General features: G+C 36.8%; 1 protein-coding gene across 3 annotated transcripts in view; it reads right to left on the bottom strand.

Annotated features, from left to right (window-relative positions):
- TBC1D12 (TBC1 domain family member 12) overlaps positions 1 to 18,784 on the bottom strand; it is a 51,289-nt gene that overhangs the window by 2,030 nt on the left and 30,475 nt on the right. For all 3 annotated transcript variants that reach the window (XM_064514036.1, XM_064514037.1, XM_026094136.2), the window contains 10 exons: positions 14,467 to 14,582; positions 11,907 to 11,989; positions 9,455 to 9,572; positions 9,081 to 9,187; positions 8,319 to 8,399; positions 5,254 to 5,348; positions 4,426 to 4,497; positions 2,444 to 2,572; positions 2,006 to 2,115; positions 485 to 743 (listed from right to left, as the gene is read on the bottom strand). In XM_064514036.1, coding sequence (XP_064370106.1) covers positions 485 to 743; positions 2,006 to 2,115; positions 2,444 to 2,572; positions 4,426 to 4,497; positions 5,254 to 5,348; positions 8,319 to 8,399; positions 9,081 to 9,187; positions 9,455 to 9,572; positions 11,907 to 11,989; positions 14,467 to 14,582 — 1,170 coding nt within the window. The remainder of the gene's footprint in view (positions 1 to 484; positions 744 to 2,005; positions 2,116 to 2,443; positions 2,573 to 4,425; positions 4,498 to 5,253; positions 5,349 to 8,318; positions 8,400 to 9,080; positions 9,188 to 9,454; positions 9,573 to 11,906; positions 11,990 to 14,466; positions 14,583 to 18,784) is intronic.

Here is an 18,784-nt window from a genome sequence, read left to right as displayed (position 1 = left end):
TTTGTTATACAGGTATTTTCCCCATCAGAATTTAGATGAATTCCAGTACAAGGGACAGAGGTGGGAAAGATATGTTGAAAGCTACAACATAGAACTGTATAGACAGAAATTTTGTTCAAATGGGTCTATACAACTCACTTTAGACTCTGCATTTTTGGTCAGTTTCAGGCAGAATTTGGTTTAAAGTGTTAATCTTTCTCTTCCTCTTGCCTGGCATGTAAGCCTGTACCAGAAACTAGGGATTCCTCAGCAACTGTTTTATTGCTTCCTAAATAAGGAAGTTTCAGTGCTGAATTTGTTTTGGAAAAGGAAAAAAAAGGAATAACCATCTCAGTGACAAAATCTGAGCTTCTGATGCACCTCATGTCAGAGGTGAGGCCCCAAATACAGCATTAATCCTCACTGGAGTCAGACATGCAGCATAAAGGAGTCATTAAGGGAAGTGCTCCATGTAGTGTTCTGAGACTTATAACCAAAAACTCACCTGTGCCCATTTCTTGTTACTATTCTGCATCTGAATAGCTGCAATACAGCTGAAAAGCTTTTCTGATGTAATGTCTTCCGGAAGTTTTGTTAGAAACTGTGCTATATGAATGAAGTCCATCTGTAGGAGAATATCTTCATATAATCGAAGGATTCCTAATCCTGTCCTAAACAAAAATTCTTCCCCATCTCTACAGAAAACATCCCAGACACGACAGGCCAGATCAAGTGGTAGTGACTTGCTGTAGAGTGTAAAAATCCTACAGTTTGGGGGGGAAGAAAAAGGAACAGTATAATTTTAAGATATTTCAGAAACATGAAAATATCACCTCCTTTAAATCTAAATTACATTAGTTGAGAACAAGCAGATGACAAGTTCAAGTGTTTTTTTTCCCCCTCCTTATTTCAAAGATACACAAGCCCCCAGCTCTTCAAATCGCAACTCCTCTGGAACTTTTCATGCTACAGGAAATTCTCCATTTGAAAGCAACCTCCTTTAGGAAGCTCTAGCTAGAAAAGTTACAAGCATCTTTATGCACAAATGAGGTACAATATGTAAGGGCTTACACAAAGATCAAAAATGTCATACTTAGGCTATGCAGTAATCAGAATATTCTAGTACTTTACACAGCAGCACTATTTCTGCAACAGATACACCTCTTCTGATCCCCCTAAACTCCGAGGGCTACACAACTCATGGGTCAATACTGCTACTATGCCTTGCTCCTGCTGAAACTTGCTGCTCACTGATAAGCTGCATCTTGTAGCAGAAGTTCTTCATTCCTAAGCACTGGGATGACCTAGTATTTTTGCATTATTTAATTCTATGCAATTCAATTTGCTCCATTAAAAACATCTAGCCCATACAATAATCCTATATATACATACATGTGTGTGCATATTGTATGTGCACACACACTTGAGGGAACATTCAGTATTTGGAAGCACTGCATGCTTCCAAATGCAGAGGGTGCTTTCGTTAGTGGCTTCCATTAGTGGTACACAGTATAGTTTGGTACTGTGCTTTAGAGCATTCAATAATTCAAAATGTTAATCTTATTTCCAAGTTCCTTCCTTCCTGAACCAAGAACTATATTTCATTTTGCCTCTACTTTATATGCCTTTCAGAGTTTCCTCTTACATTCTTCAGTAGCAGATTATGTTCATTTCATCCAGTCACTTATGATTAGTCATAAAACAACTGCAGTTCTCTCCTCACGTTACAAATAAATGACTATTACCTGCAACAACAATATAGGCCTACAGAAGTCTTCCAGGTCTCATTTCCTATCTGAATAGATGTCTCCCCTAATCCCAGTTCATAATGTTTGAATCCTGCCAGAGGAACTGCAGTTGTATAAGGCAGGCCACAGGGATTTCACAAGACCTAGAAAGTTTAAGTAGACATACACCTGACAAGTGTTTTTTTTATGTTGTATTTCTATTGTTGAAAAACCTATAGCAAAAATGGGAAGCGTTTCAACAGTTGTAAGATTAGATATACTACATTCTCTACACTCACCAGTCTATCAAATATATGTCTGGAGTAAGACTGTATGATTTGAAATGAAGAAACAATTTGGGAAGATTTTCTTCAAAGAATACTTCAAAGGCTGCAAAGTATTTCAGCATCTGTAGAGATAATAAAGTACCTCATAAGCAGTCTTATAAAGAATGAGTTACAAAATAACATAAAAACAACCGAGGATTGAGGATCTCGACACAGTGTGATGTGACTTCTTAGATAAGTGCCATGATTAAGTGTTTCTAGATGAAAAGTCAAAAAAGTATAATGTGTTCAATGGATCAGAACCTAATCTATAGATTAGGTGCTTTCAATCTTGTAACCACAAGTTAAAGTTCTCCATTATTCAAAGGAATGAAAGGAAGTCACTAATAACTCAAATATGCTTCAAGTCAAGAGATGGTAAGTTTCAAAACCAGAAAACTATGTGCATACCATGCTGTGATCCACACGGAAAAAGGCCAGCTGGCATGGCTTGTTTAGAAGGTTAGCAAAGGCAATGAAAGCATCTGCCTCTTCCAGATTGAGAATGAGTACAGCAGCAATGAAGGACATCCCTTGTACCTTCAATGGAGGAAAAGCATCAGGCAAACATAGGTAAGTAGGTTCAGTACATTGTATACCTTTGAAGCGCAAATATTTACAGTCAGCAATATATCAAATACCATTACATAACATTTCCAGATGAACACGGAACAACATGGATCTCTTATGCATGCAGCCAATTAGATTTCAAAAAGAAATCAAGTGTTTCTTCAGATACAGGTTTTAGACACTTGATGAAAATTCTGCGAGGTCTTATAATCACAAGTCCTGGGGGACTTGGAATGCAAGAAAGTTAAAACCACACAGGCTGAACGCAGAGCTCACAGAAGACAAAACTTGGCCTTAAGTTAATTGTTAAGCTACGGGAAAAGCAGACATGGAGTAAGAGTCACATATGGGACAGTTTAGACCCAGACAAATATGCTGGAATTGAGACAAAATTCTCTTTCACAACAGTCAATACAGATCTTAGTTGCCGAACACTATTTGTTCACATACGTTAGTAGTTAGCTACAATACAAGTTTTACATTTTTCCAATCACATTCTCTCAGCAGCTTTAGTCTCCAGTGAAAGTAAAGAATATTACTCTTGTAGTTGTTAATTGATGATCTGAATACTTGTTATTCTAAAACATAATTCTACTAATTTGATCTGCAATGATGATTATTTTGCTCTTTCTAGGCACTTATGCTGCCAGCTCCTCATTTAAAAAACGCGCACAGTATTTTAACCAGCTAGGAAGAAAGCATTAACATGCATCAAAAACAATCCATCGATCCGTCAGTTTTCCATTTTTGTGGGATGGAAGGGTGTAGAAATAAAGTTACCTTTCCTGCCAAGCTAACATCAAAAAAAAAAAAAAAAAAAGAAAAAGAAAAAGTACAATCAGAAATATACAGGCTAGCTGAAATCGTTGCATCGTCTATTTCTACTGAAAAAGAAGAGGCCTATCCATGGAAAAAAAATACTTATTTGCCTTTTAAAACTCCACCCTGGGAACAAGCAGCCTCAAAACCTGCAGAGTTTGTAATCTCACTGAAAGGGTATGGGAAGGTCTCCAAAACTGAGGTCACAGATGACAAAATTCAGAGCTGAAAAACACATTTAAAAATGAAAAGCCAACTAGATATTGATGCAGAGTCCTAAGCATGTCTGACTTGGAGAGAAAACACATCCTGTGGTATTTAATGCTTTGTCTCATGGATCAGCCTTTTAAAACTCTTCCAGTACTTTAGCCTAGAAGTGATTAAAAAGCTTTTGAAAGGTATTCCTAGCTTCACAAGGAACAATAAGAAAAGTCAGCATCTGGTTGTTACTTAACTGCTTCTGTCAGCTGACACCATTGAGAGAGGTTAGATTTTTACATGTTAAGGTTTTTGCTGCAAGCAATCTTATCTCCACCGAACTCAGATGAGCTGATTAACCTTTGATATCAAAACCCCAATACAGAGTGTCTGCATTCTAAGGCGTGAAGTGAGCGAAGCAGAGAGTGTCACTATGGAAATAGCAGCAGTGGGAGCAACACTAGGCTAGAACAGGGCGAGAGCTTACTGGAAGCCTACTGGCAGTTTCTTCTGCAGTTACTCTGAGTCTACCAGGTCTAGAACGCCTTGTGAACACATCAGTTCAAAAAAGTTTCCAGAGCAAGCCAGATAGTATACTCAGTATTAAAATTCAACAAGTTTTCAGCTATTTAATTATCTTTAAGAACTACCATCATTGTAACTACTATATAATAAGTGCTAAAGTTAAACTTTTTTTGAAGTGCTAGCAGCATAAAGTTTAGAGAACCTAGTTCTCTAGTATACTCTGATATATGTCATTTAAGCATCTGTGCTATGCTACAGATATTTTTACCACAAATACTTACATATCCCACATCCGGTCTGTAACATGTATATGCTCCTAAAACACTATGCAGGAGATCATGATAGGGACCACCCTAATGCAAGGGGAGGGAAAAAAATAATAAAAAAAGAACTTTTCAGAACTGCTGTATAAATTTAGGTAGGTAACAAACCAGTTAAAGCTGCAGAAGTGACAGTGACTTATTGCTTTGTTCACACCCTGAAAGATACCTCTTTTTACTGTAAGCATTACCTTCTATGCTTTTAAGATGTTAAAGGAAAAATAACAATAATTCAATATTAAATAATTCCCTGGAAATCAGTATATAATGGAAACTGAGAATATCTGGTGCACATATAGGATTCTTTTTTCCCTTTAAGAGACACTGGATGTTTTAACTTTTAATAACACCAGTTACTGTATTACAGTAACTTGTGTTATTTTAGATGTGTGTGCACATTATATATAAATTCTTAAAAAACTAAAATGTATACTAAAACACATTAAGATTTCTGTAGAACTAGTAAGAATATTCTCATTATTAACTGTTAGTAACCTCATAAACATTAATAGGAACAGCATGCATTTTTTCCAGGAGAAAAAGCCTCGTCGTCCCTCATATTTACAGCTGCCCAAAGAGCAAGACAACTTCATCAGAGTAAGTGCCCTACCTTACTTGTCAAAAACAAAACAAAAGGCTATTTGTTGTTGTATGTGGGAACCAACTAATTTTAGTCATTTAGTTTAAACAAACAGCTTCTAAAAGTATTTGGCATTTAGCCAGCCACATCTGCCTGTTTAACTATTCAGAAGTTTAAAGTTGTCATAACTCAAATTACAGAATTCTCACCTTCTGGAAAATATACAAGGATGGAAATGTGCGTGATATGTCCAACTTAATTAGCTCCAGGCTGGCCTCACGATCAGCAACAGATGCACCTGCATCTGCAAGCAAAAACATCACTGACAGGTGATCCACAGACTTCAGAGTAAGTCTGCCATAGGCACACAGAAACTAAGAAAAAAAAGTTACTTAGTTCTTGTTCTTGGAGTGTATTTCTACACTGCTGTACTTTAAGAGCTACATTAAATACTGTCCACTGATACCAGGTGTATACCACCCACGCCAGAAAGTGAGGGAAACGATCAGTAATTACTGCCTCCGTCCACTCCTCCTCTTCAAGTCATACACCTTTACATCATTCAGACTTAAAACAGGTTACCTTTTCCTTCTGTGTAACACTCTATCAAGGCCCATACTGCTACTGTATTCACTAGCACTTCAACTCTGCCCAGCCCTTAAAACTGTTTTCTGTCCTTATTTTCTGCTGTGACCTCAGTTAATGAGTAGGAACAGTTAGTGCATGTAAGTCTAAGAACAAAGAGAGATTATTGTTCTTGATCTGATTATAGTCCTGCAATATCTCACCTTACTTAAATTTTTCATTCCTAATCTGGTGGCTCATGTTGATCAGTAGCATTAAAATATATTCTATATACTGGAGAGGAAAAAAGATGGATTATTAGTCCTTATTTCAAGCAAACCAACACTGCCTGACTTTCCATGTGGAAGAGGTATGTCCCATGCTTGTCTCATGTTCCACCATGTTCCAGTTTTACTGAAGATAACCCAAAAACGTGCAGAGTTGACACTTCACCTAAATTTCTTCATTTACCAGGTATAACCTGCAGAAGTTACATTACTTCTGAGCTCTCATTAGCTCTCACTTGGCTCAAACAAGTTCCTTGCATCCTTAGGACTGGCATTCTTCAAATCAAAGGAAGGCAGGCAGGCAACATTCACTCAAGAAGCTCCTAAAGCATTTCAGCTGGCCCTTGAGTCATCTATATCCTGTCCTCTATATAGGGATATAGTGCAAATAGTAGCGATAGTGAGGAAAAAATACATGCGGCATTTGGGGCAAAGGCTTTCTGTCCCAAGCACTCTTTCAGTGCTTAAACTAGAGGAGCCAAGAGCTATCTGGGAACTGGAAGGCTGCAGGATTTGATGAATAGGCTTAAAAGGACCAGCTTTGCTTAAACCTGGAAAGCAGTATTTTTCCTAGCCCTCCTAAAATTAAGAGATAGTCACAGGAGGAGTCAGGAGGAGCTGGGACTACCACAGGCCATACTAGGAAAGTTTGTTGGAGAGAAAGAAGACAAATTAAAGAGAAATGATGTACACAATTTAAAATAAAAAGTTCAAGAACTGCTGCTTAATCCCCCCTTTCTCTTTCAAAGAGAGAGGTATTATCAGAATCAGGTTCATTCTGGTAGCACCCATTTAATCACGATGAGGCCCAAGGAAGATGGAAAGCTACAATACAGAGCACAAGAAACTCTCTGGAGTTATGCAAGAAATTTAGTTCAGTGAACTAGAGCAGTCACTGCAGGTCTTCTGAGCAGGCCTAGCAGATAACATCTTTTGACCAACCAAATTCTTCATTCCAAGGCACAGAAAGATACTTTCTATGCTTAATCTTTATCGACCAAAAGTGTTAAAGATATTCAGACAGAAAAATAGACTCAGAGCTACTCAAATATGTTAAAGAAGGCAGAAGCAATTGATATTTTGGATTTTGCTACCAAAGACTCCTAATAAAAACAGTAGGTTGGCTTGCTCTTTATCCAGAACGCATTGGTTTGAGTTTTCCCTTAAAATCGTATTTCCTAAAACATCTGACACAATCAAAATGGCGCTTCCTCCCATTCTCATCCAGAACTACCACCACCTTTCTGAAATAAGCAAACTACACCTAAGCATTCCTGCACTCTGTCTCCCTCTCCCCCAAAAACCACAGAACAAACAACCCCCCCTCCCCGCTACACACAAACCAAGGGACAATGCATTTTTCCAAGGCTAACCACACAGTCACGTACATGCACAAGTTTTTGCAGTTTCTCAGATGAGTTTCAGATGAGTCACAGATGCAGTCTAAGGAAGACCTGAATAATTTACTGTCAAAGCAGACAGTAAATCAGGACTGGCTATGAGGGAAGGCAAACAAAAGTACTTCTTGCATTACGATGACATTTTCTTTCCCAAAAGAGACTAACTCAAAACAATAGTTATTTCATGGCAGCTGGTACTGACAGTGTCACATAAGACAGTACCATAAAAAACAACCAAACAAAAAAGCATTAACAGCACAAGAAGTTAGTACTGGTGACAAGGATATATCCACTATTAAAAGCACATTATTGATGCTATTTTTAACTGAAAGAACACCCACAGGAGACAATATGCCAGTGATAAAACTCCATCATACGTACACTTCTAGATTATGCATAGACATAAAAAGTGTGGTAACATCTCCATTTAACAGATTTGGGAGGAAAGGCAGTCCGGGATTCAAAGTGTGTAATGAATTACATACTTTTCACCTTTCAGTTCCACAACAAAAAATCAAAAATAATTTCTTGCTTTCCCAAAATTGTGGGATTTCTGCAGAAAGTGATCTAGATGGCAACATACGAATCACCTATGCAGAGCTAAGCAACTGCACATACTAGAACTTAGTTTTTTTATTTCTGTTCTGTTCTTCATTCCTAATCTGGCTAATTTGGCAGCTCATTTCAACCAATTTTGTTCATTTCTTTGCATTTTACCTAAATTTTTCCAGATAGTGTAGTGCTGGAATTTCACAGTTTCAGAAGAAAACATTTATTTGAAAGTGAATTAGCACATGCAATATTTTAATGCATCTTTATTGATATAGCAAATATTGTTGAGCTCCTCACTCACTGACTTGTTATAAAAAAAGCAAATATTTAAGGAGGAAGTCACCCAGGTAACTTTGAACAAATATTCCTATCACTGCATTACAGCTGAACTTGAGAGATTTTGTGGAGTTGTAAAAACAAATAAATAAAAGTAGGGTAATAGGAAAACATCTAGGATTCAGAAGACCTTACCTTCTATGTCATTCTCTGAAGTTGTCTCACTGAAGCTTTTCCATCGTTCCTTAGCTCTGGATAAGAAGATTTCATAGAGTTCTGCAAAAAAACAGGAAGAGGTAAGTAACAGAAGTGCCCCTCCAAAATAAAAAAGCACATAAGCTATGTTTGGCTTTGTTGTCGTTGCTTGGTTTCATCTTACAGTTGGACAGAAATCTATTATAAGGTTACCACTAACTACTGGAGTACCACTATACAGAGTTTTATATTTTGCACTATATTACACTTTCTTCTGGGGTGAAAATTCAAATCAAGAGAAAAATAAAAAATTAAATCTTGACAATCATGTCTTCAATCATTTGTATTTTTATTCTTTTCTGAATGGGTTAGAGGAAGCACTTCTAGCTCATCAGAATCATTAGTTATAAAATATTAAAGCAACCCCTTCCCTTCCCCCAAATCATAGCTTAAATTCTCAATTTTAAATATCAAAGGTTTTCTTGGGAACCACACATTTAAACTAAAATGTTTTTATAAGCAGATTTTGAACCCTATTTCCAGAACTTTACAAGCTATGATGTCTGTTTCATTGTTTAAAAAAAACCCACCTCCCTAACCCTCCCTCACAAAACACTAATTTAAGACCAAAAAAACCCAGCCTCACACACTCCTGCTTCCCAGGTTGTGAAATATAATTATTTTAAAAGCAAATATGTCTTAAGTTTTATTTGAAAATGACCAACTTAATTTTGCATAAAAATATTATCTTTTAAGGCATACCAGGAGTGATATTCAACTCGTTTCCCACAGCTAGACTCCAAACCTTCCCACGTACACTTGGGGGTAATCCCTGCCACCACAGTTCTCGAACTCTTCGGGTAGCACGCCTAGGATAGGGAAGCAGAAAAAAAACAAAAACAAAGAAAAAAAATCCAAATCTTGTTTTTTAAATTCACTGAACAACTTATCAGCAAGATAACATACTATTTTCCAAATCAAAATTCATGGATCTCTGCTTATGCTAAAGCCCCATGGAGGAGGGGGACCTGCCACCCACCCAAACAGCATAAACAAACAAAACAAACAAACAAACAAACCCCCCAAACACCCCCCACACACACACACACGCACAGGCGCAACAGAAGTTTACTTACATGCCTTCCCAGTTAGGTAGTATTTCATTGACCCAAATCACCATAGCACTAGCGATATTCTCTTCTTGCTTGAAACGCTCTCTCATTATCTTTTTCCTTTTATGTGCTTCTTTAATTTCTGTTAAATATAACACATTAAAAATTCTGCGTTAGTGTATTTAACAGTTGAATTATTTATAATTTATCTAATTATTTAGATGACACCCAAAAGATCCAGGTTAAGTTACAGTTGTGTGAGCTATCCTTTACTAGCTGTTTCTATTGATTACAGGCAAATATCAAATCAATTCTGTAGAAAACCAGATAACATAAAAAAACAGTGGTTATTACATGTCCTACTCTGATAAGTGACTGGGAGCAGGGGGAGGGGGGGAGAAAGAGCAATACCAAGCTCCATATCTGTTTTAGCTAAGCTATTTCTATGCCGGATATGCCCAGTTTGTATTTTGCTTCAGCTGCCAAATGTGGAGTTAGTCGCCAGTGGGTAGACCCATTTGGTGAGAAAGTGCTGAGTTAGTCCACTCTTCAAAAACACAAAAATTCCTAATAGTACCCAGGTACCGTGTACCATTCCAAATAATGGCAGAATACTGCTCTTAAATACATTTTTTAATTCAATTCCTCCTTAAAGGAGACATACGCACCTTCAGATAAAAGCATTCAAGTAATGCGTTCCACTATCTTTCAAGAAATTTTGAAGCTTTAAATGCTAGAATAAGATCAGCTCTTTCAGCTACCAATAGATCAATTTATCAGAAACTGTACCTTAGAGTGAGCTTTTCCTCAGAAATACACTGAGCTATAACATCTGAAGGATATCACTAAAGAACAAAAATGCAAATGCAGCTCTCCTGCAACTTCCTCTATATGCCGTCAAATTATCAGTCTCAAAAAGTGTTTGGTTTATTTTAAATAATCTCCAGAGAAAGCTATTTAAGAATCATTATTCAAAGATTAGAGGCTATTTTTGAGTTAATTAAATAGAAAGCAGTTTGGACCAAGAAAAATCTGATTAGAAAACTAGTAGCACTCTTGCTGCAGTATGTAGAAGGACTAATAAAGCAAGTATATCAGCACTGTTCTTCGTGTGGTATGAAATTCACTACATTCTACCCAAAACATACATACTTCCACATTTAGACTATTGGCAATAACTATAGAAAAAGTTACGGTTCAAAAGTGCAATTTTATATCCATTTTTCAAATTATTCAAAGTTTACTGAAACTTCCACCTAAAAGGATTATTTATCCACATATTTCATTTCTGAAAAGAGGACCTAAAGATCTAAGACAAAGCCACTAATATTCCTGAACAAGAGAAAAGCAAGAGTTATTTTGCCTTATGTTAAAATGGATCATTTCTAAATCTCTCCTATTGAAATGGCTAAGAGCAAAATGGACTTTCTACCTTATCATCATCAAGAACTGTTGTGAAATTGCAAGATGTGCTCTTTTCAAAGTGGCTCTACATCAGCTCCACTAAACATACCAGCACAGTAAACTTGCATCCTCAGTAAGCTGATACTGCAACCAGTCAGCCGTAAGTCTTTCTGGAAGCTCTGCATATAGCAGTTTATTTAATGAGTACTAGGGCACACATACTAAAACAGTATACACAAAACTGTACGTGGCTGACCCTTCAGGAGAGATGCAGCTACAGAACGCGGCCCACAGATCACGCCTTACAAGCTGTGCACCATGAGAGAAGAGTGGAACGAGTTCTGAAGTGCCCTGGATTTCTCATCATCTTTCAGAATAAGATTACCCAGATCCATACAGAGGCTCGATCACTTCAAGCTTAGATCCGAGTGACAACAGCTCAAGTAAAACGTGCAACATAGATTCTTTAAAAAAGCTTATTTTCTGAACACTAGACATGAAATGGACCCCTACAGAAGTCCTTATAACAATCATTGCTTATTTTCAACAAGCTATTCATAGATTGACACAGTACAAAATGCTACAGCTATGTTTAATGAAAAAAACAGAACTAGTGGGAGCAGGAAGGTTCACATAGGTACAGATGGTTAGAAAAACAAATTTTCAACTATTTTCATATTGAAATTGATCACAATTTCCTGGAAAAAAAAGAGAATCGTTAAGTATTCAACTTTATTATACTTCTAGCAGCAGCTGCAGCAAGGCCACTAAAAAAAGTCTGAGCATCTGGAGTGTTCCCAGATGATCATATTACAGAAGTAGTTAAAAAAAGTTTCTATTTAAAAATTATAGAAAAAGTTAAACTGACTTCTGAATCTAGTTATGGTCATGGAGCAAGGAAACAATCCAAGGATAGAGTTCTGGTTTTAAATTGCATGCATTCACATACCAGAGAGATAAATATCAAACAAGGTTGTCTTTAGCATAAAGACTAGTCTTAAGTTACTAGCCATAAGTTACTTCCTTTTTAACTGTTAAAAAAATATATGGTGATTTTTGGTAGTTAACATACCTCGTTTTTTTGCCTCTGCTACCATTTCATCATATTCTTGTCGGTGACGTAAAGCCTCCTCCACAGATTTGGCAGGAAGATTTCTGAAAACAAGTTGTTCCTGAATTCAATACACAAATGATATTCTCAACCACTTCAAAACAGGTTTTAACTTAGTTCCTCTCTGAGGTGAGCTCTGGAGAGGTCACATTACTGGTGTTTCAGTAACAGTAGTAGAAGACTGCTATTTTTCCAGAACTAGCAGATATTTACTGCTTTGTTTTATTTGTTCTCCTATGGCTTCCCCCCTAAAGCAGGGCAGGAGTACAAGAAACTAGTGCCCTATCCAAAAATCACACTGTGGCACATCCAAGATCTCCCAAAATTCTAGCTCTTTATCCTTTCAACTAGCATGTAGAAAAATAAACCACTGGCAGAAAAGTTTGTTCATATTCATCTCTGTCACCAGTCTCTGAAATTACTGGATTCTTTGAACATCTGTAATGACATGTGTGGTTACACAGAACTTTCCATATTAAAAATAAATACCACAAAAACAAACAGCAAAAACACAACAGAAACACACACCTACAGACATTAGTATGATAATTCAGATTTTCATTATGAGATCCAGTATATTATCAGGGTCATTTTTGTGAAGATTTCTGCTAGAAAAATTAACTGAACTGCAAAGCTAACTTTACTAAATCAGGCTTGGGGGTGGGGGGGGAGTATTAAATAAAAACAAACTCTTCAAAGACAGTCTCAGGAAAAACCCTTCATGAACTAAGAATTTCTATCAAAATTATTCTCTTTGATATACTACAGAAACTAAGTTCACATAAAGTGAGAAAAGGGAAACACTAACATTCCATATACAGTTTTTTCTTCCAATAGAGTGCCATCACATTTATGCATATCCCTACTTAAATCATTAAACATACAAGCATATCTACGCTCCATTTTTTCATATGAAATTTATGATTGTGTATTTTCAATAAGAGGTAAAGGTTTTCATTCATTATAGGTAGTCCCTTTAAACTGTCAGAAGAGCAGACAGGTTTATCCAAGGGAGGACAGACCCAATTTATGTCTAGAGCTGAAGTTAAGGAAATTTCTTGCAGAACTACCAGTTTGCCATTTCACTCACATTCATTTGTTTTTTGGCTCTATAGCAATAACCTAAGTGCCAAATACACACTTCCTTTTACCCCAGTGGACTCATTCCAAAACAAAACTGAATACAACAACGTTGGGTCTCAGTCTCTCACCCAAATTCCAGCCTACTTTGATTTAAAATAAACAGAAGAGTTTTTGTCATTTTAATATACAAGAAAAATGAAGTTTTCCACCTCCTTTTATGCAAGTAGGAAAGATAATTTTCTTAATATTTCTGTCAGAATGAGACCAGAATTTATTTTCAAAGATCACAAGATATAGCAACACGTTATGCACTTGAGATGGTACTCAAATTTGAAACAAGTGGAAGTGCCACATTATTAAAAGCATACTTTTGGTAAATTTGATTTTTTAAATTGGGAAAATTTGACAGTATAGGAAAACATCAGTATTATTAAATCCATGCCTTACTGTCTACCACAGTAAGAGAAACAATGCATTTATAAAATCTTATAGCAGTCTGTACCTCCATTTAAGATATTCCTGTTTTAGCACTCCATCTCTAAGGAAACATTCTAGTGCTATATATTATTTTCCATGTTCTAATTGAAATTCATTAGAGCAAATGCTTAACAGTGCTATCACAAGCTTTCTCAAGGTGCAATCCAAAAGCCTTGCTCCATTTGCTTTCCACATAAGCATATGTTCCTTCGGGGCCCTTTGCTGGACTCTGTCCAGTAGGTCCACGTCTGTCTTGCACAGGGAAGGCCAGAATTCGGCACAGCATTCCAGATGTTACTCATTATGATTACCCATTTTTCATTACTGTTCTTATTTGTACTTAGCACAGTGTTGCATCTACACTTGCTGCTTTCTTGTGTTCAACAGTAGTTTTACGGAGCCAAGAAGACTTAATTGGGTTGGGGGAAGGAAACAGTTCCAGTGAACTCATCATCATCTTGGTACCAACAGAGGATTTAACTGTAGTTGTCAGATACAAAACCAGTAATCAGCATCTGTGATTGGAAGGTATTTCTGGTGTTTTAAAAGCAATTCCTCTCACTCCCTGTTGTTACTTACTCACTACTAAAAATGTACTACTACTACTTACCTCTACTTCTGGTAGAGCACTCTCCAGGTTTGCTGACAGGACAACAGTTAGTGTTAAGTCTTCCCTACTGGTCTAAGAAATTAAAGTTCTCTGAACTGGGGAAAGGAGAGGGGAGTCCATACTCAGATGGCAGGGAACGCACAGGGAAAAAATCCATGGACGCCTTCAGAATTTTCCTGATTAAGGGTGCCTATGACACTGTCATAGGGTGGGCCCCATTAAAGACTATCATTGGGGATAGAATAATCAAATGATACTTTTGTGCAAGAAATTTGAAGATTAACTCATCAGAAGTATAATCTAACAAATAATTCACAGTCATCACCTACTCCACAGTAGAGCTATACTTACGCTGGTCGATCCTCCAGAATCAGAGCAGTAGTTGAAAGTGGTTCAAATTCAATATTTTTACGTCTTGTTGAGGGGGGTGGAGGTTTATACATTCTTCCTGTCCGTGCTTCATATTCCTAAACAGGATTATTGACAAAAATTAAATTTAAACTTTCAGCTTACCTTCTAATTTGTGAATATATAATAATATATTTTAAAATATATTATTAAGTAGTAAAGAATTCATTTAAGATAGCATGGAGCTATCATTTCAAGTTGCTGTATTGTCTTGCTATAAATAACTTCTTTTCAGGACTAGTAAGTGAAGATGAATGAGAAAGTAGCTTCATGTATCAGCTTAATCTTTTATCCATTCCAGTTCGATATTAATACTGAGCACTCAAGGATCAGTTACATTTAGGAAGTCTGCATCAGTATACTTCCAATATTAATTAGTGAGCAATTATATTTGAGTAACTACCAGTGAAGTTAAAGGGGGGGGGGGGTGGAACCACTAATCATGTTTTTTTCATGTGTTCATGTTTGATGCCTTTAGCAAGACCACCAAACCTTTATCATCTAGAATACCTACACTGCCTTCAGTGACAGTGTATACATTTATTATTACCAATCTGTTTTGCCTTATTTGTTTCTCACATGCAGTCTATTTGGAAAGCAACACCTGAGAGCCTTTAATACAGAGATGATACTGGGGAAGAAAGAATACCATTCCTTTTTCCACTGAGCAACCCAATAAAGCAGAAATATGAGAACATCTTTAGGAAAAAGGCTGGACAGAGCCAGATAAAACCCTCAGATCTTAAGTGTTCTTTTATTTGGCCTCTGTCTACTGCCAAGTTGCTGGAAAACCAATTCTTACAGCTTAGCAAGTTTAAAAAGGTCATCTGTGAGAAGATATTCAACTTATTCCCAAACTAAGTTCACTTGTGGGTTAATATTCTCCTTATGCACGAAGACTAATTTTCCTGCAATTCTTTCACATGCTGGAATTCAAACACAGCATCTTAAGAGTTGAAAAGTCATCTTTAAGATAGCAAATTCAAGGTACTTTAATAACATACTTTCAGTGTTCCAGCACCTCTATTCTTAATCACAGCCAACCAGGTTCTAACTTATAATTTTTTTTTATTTTAATTAAGGACAGCTTATTCTTGTATATCTGCTGCTTTATTAATTGTAAATCAAATTCCATCTCATATTACCCAAAATATCTCATGTTGGTTAAGACACCAAAACCAAGAAGTGATCAATCACCTACTAATTAAGTCATTGTATCCTCCTGAACAAATCTAACAGTCTTCTCTAGAAACTGCTCCCAAATGAATCTCACACCTAATAAACAACAGTTTCACATACACATTAGTTCTCCCACGAAAAAACAGAGAGCGTTACATATTCAGGTTTATTTGATAGCATTATTAGTAACTGACAATTTTGAAGTTATTATGCACTTTAATAAAGCTGAGTACACAAGTTGAAATCCATAAAGTTGAATGGGATAACAACTCTTACAAAAGCAACAGCACAGCCTCAGATTTCCAGAGCAGGGACAGTCAAAGTCTTTGCTCAATACTGATGTGGCTTAAAGTTTTCTGCTTAACAGCCTCTTTCCCCCATCACTTTTAATAATCTCATACAAAATTTCTGTTCTCCCACATTGTGCATAATCCATGAAGTGATCCAAAAAAATATAAACTTAAGTTGTATTAATTTCATCTTAAGGGACAGATATCACAGAACCCTTGAGGCTGGAAGGCACCTCCGGAGATCGTCCAGCCCTAACTCCCTGCTCAAGCAGGGTCAGGTTGCTCAGCACCTTACCAGGTCATTCTCAGAAAAACCTCAAAATCTTTTGAAATCTTTTTTTTCTCCCAAGGGTTTGACCATCCTTCCAGCTATCTACCCTTTAACTTCTGTATCATCCTCTGCACTGTGGCAGTATACCAAACAACTCATTTTGTTAGTGCCATGGAAAGAGGCACAAACCCATAGCAATCAGCCTACCTGAACTGAAAGAGAAGCATTACTGCTTTCCTATCTGCAGGAAAAGCCCAAGCATGCACCTTGTAAAGAAAACGGGTAAGAGCAGTGGCAGCGTGTGCTATCAACATTTATACATACAATTACACAAGAAACCTAATTCTTCATAAACACAATGATTTGAGAGTTAGTCAACTCTTCTTAACACAACTTAGTTCTAAATGTTTCTAAGTCTCTGGCCAAGAACAGTAGGCAATACAAATCTCCTAGCACATATTCCTCTCCTGAATGATAATTTGTCCAACTTATGTTTTGATTGAAAACAATATGCATCCAATATCATTTAACACATTCAAACAAGGATCTTGAACAGCTTGGCATATAGAATTGATAGAGTTTTGTTGTAATTTACAGCCACATAAAAATCAGAAAGCTGTAAATCCATTGTATAAATGAATATACATATTTAAAAGCCTAAAATTATTTCATCCCACCTAAAGCCTTAGACACATATACATCCTCTCCACACTTCATTCTTCAGTCTACCCTAGTGTAATCTCAGCTAGGAAAGTGTCCTGCAATAGCTCCCCAAGATGAGCATCTGGCCTCCAGTACTGGAAAACAGGCCCACGATATCAGAGCACAGTAGCAATGCCACCTCTCAAACACCTGGTAGAAGTTCCAAGTGATTTTATACTTTTTCAGCACTTTGCAACAGAAGTCACAAATCAGCCTCATTCAGTGGTCAGAGATGAGAAAGCGCAGATGGTACCCAACCTTTTCAACATGCCTAGTATCTCATTTGCATGCAAGTTAAAAAGTACTGAAAGGCAGATGTTAGAACTGAAGCCATTCTCTCTCTCTTTTTTTTTTTTTTTTTTTTTAAACACCACTACAAGAAACACATCTGAATGGTGCTAATGCCTCTGGCTATCATGTATGCTAAGAACTAATATACTACTTCCAAAGCAATGAGGAAGAGTTCTTCACAGGGATTTCTATGAAAGGCTGAACTCATTGCTGAACTGTGAATGAATGAACTGTGTCTTTGGAAATAAGCACACTTTACAAATAGTTCTCCCCCCGCCAAGAAAAAATAAAATAAAATAAAGCACACACACAGGGAGAGTGAAGCCTATGAGCAATACTGGAAAGAGTCAAAGCAGAGACCAAAATAGCTTCAAGCTCAGAAACTGTCATGGCTGCATATTTCCCCCAGATTAAATATATTAAGAGTATCACAACTTTCCTATAGGAAATGATTCTTGCCCAAGAAGTCTGTGTTCTAGAAGTTACTTGAAGATTAGATCCAAGAAACCATCAAGCATGTACAGAACCCCCTAATCTGGGCACTAAAATATCCATTACTTTCTAGTGTATTTCCTCACACATTTTCTGTTACTACACTCAAGGATTCCAATAACCTTACTATGCCTTCGATGTAGAATCAAAAATTCTCAACACCGCATGAAAACTTGAGCTGACACAGAATTTCATTTCACAAGGTATGAGGCAATACTCTTCCTTAAAAGGTAAAGATACAATTTAAAGCACTTGACAAGAACTGAAGTTGCAGGGCACATCCCAGCAGACAGAAGGGCTGACAGCTAGGACTGCACTCTGCAAGACCTGTTGAAGAACAGCTGATTTTTGACTCACCTGGTCTGGTGAGTTAAGTTTCCAAAGTCAGTCCTCCTACAAGCAGAGGAAGGCCCACTGCTCACCCAGCTACAGGTAAGAAACTAAACCCAGCTTAAAGCAATAGAGTTTATCTGTAATTACTCATGTTTGGACAGAGATCATTTTCTCACATTCAGAGTCAAGAGGTCACAGACAAAATTTTCCAGTGATGCACACACTGCTGTTCTGAGTATCATTAAGTAAAATCAGGAATTATGGTGACTACTCTTACCGTACAAAACTTGAATCTTCATTTTGAAGTGTTGATTACCAGTTTTACTGTGAACCTCTATCGACACATATGCACAAGAGGTTTTATTACTTTTAGCATTAACTGCAAATACTTACAGTTCAGTACAAGATAATACAGGCTTGTACTACAGTATAGCTCCATTCCCAGACACTGAAGAAAAAAATCAGGATATCCTTCATGAAAGAAATTTTAAAAAATAAAGGCATCTATTCAACACAAGCAAGTAAAACTGTTCTTTCCAAAAAGGACAGAAAACAGATGTGACTTAACATAGTAGCGCTGTACTTCAAAAAATGGAATCTAATTTATTCTATATTCAAGGTTTGTAGTGTATATCCAAGTTTACTCATACACCCACATAAGATTATTAGTTTTTTAGAAAAATCATTTTCTGAAAGTCTAGAA

The sequence above is a fragment of the Dromaius novaehollandiae genome, chromosome 6, assembly GCF_036370855.1.
Source record: "Dromaius novaehollandiae isolate bDroNov1 chromosome 6, bDroNov1.hap1, whole genome shotgun sequence".
Taxonomy (NCBI): Eukaryota; Metazoa; Chordata; class Aves; order Casuariiformes; family Dromaiidae; genus Dromaius; species Dromaius novaehollandiae.
This window is presented reverse-complemented; position numbering and strand designations above follow the sequence as displayed.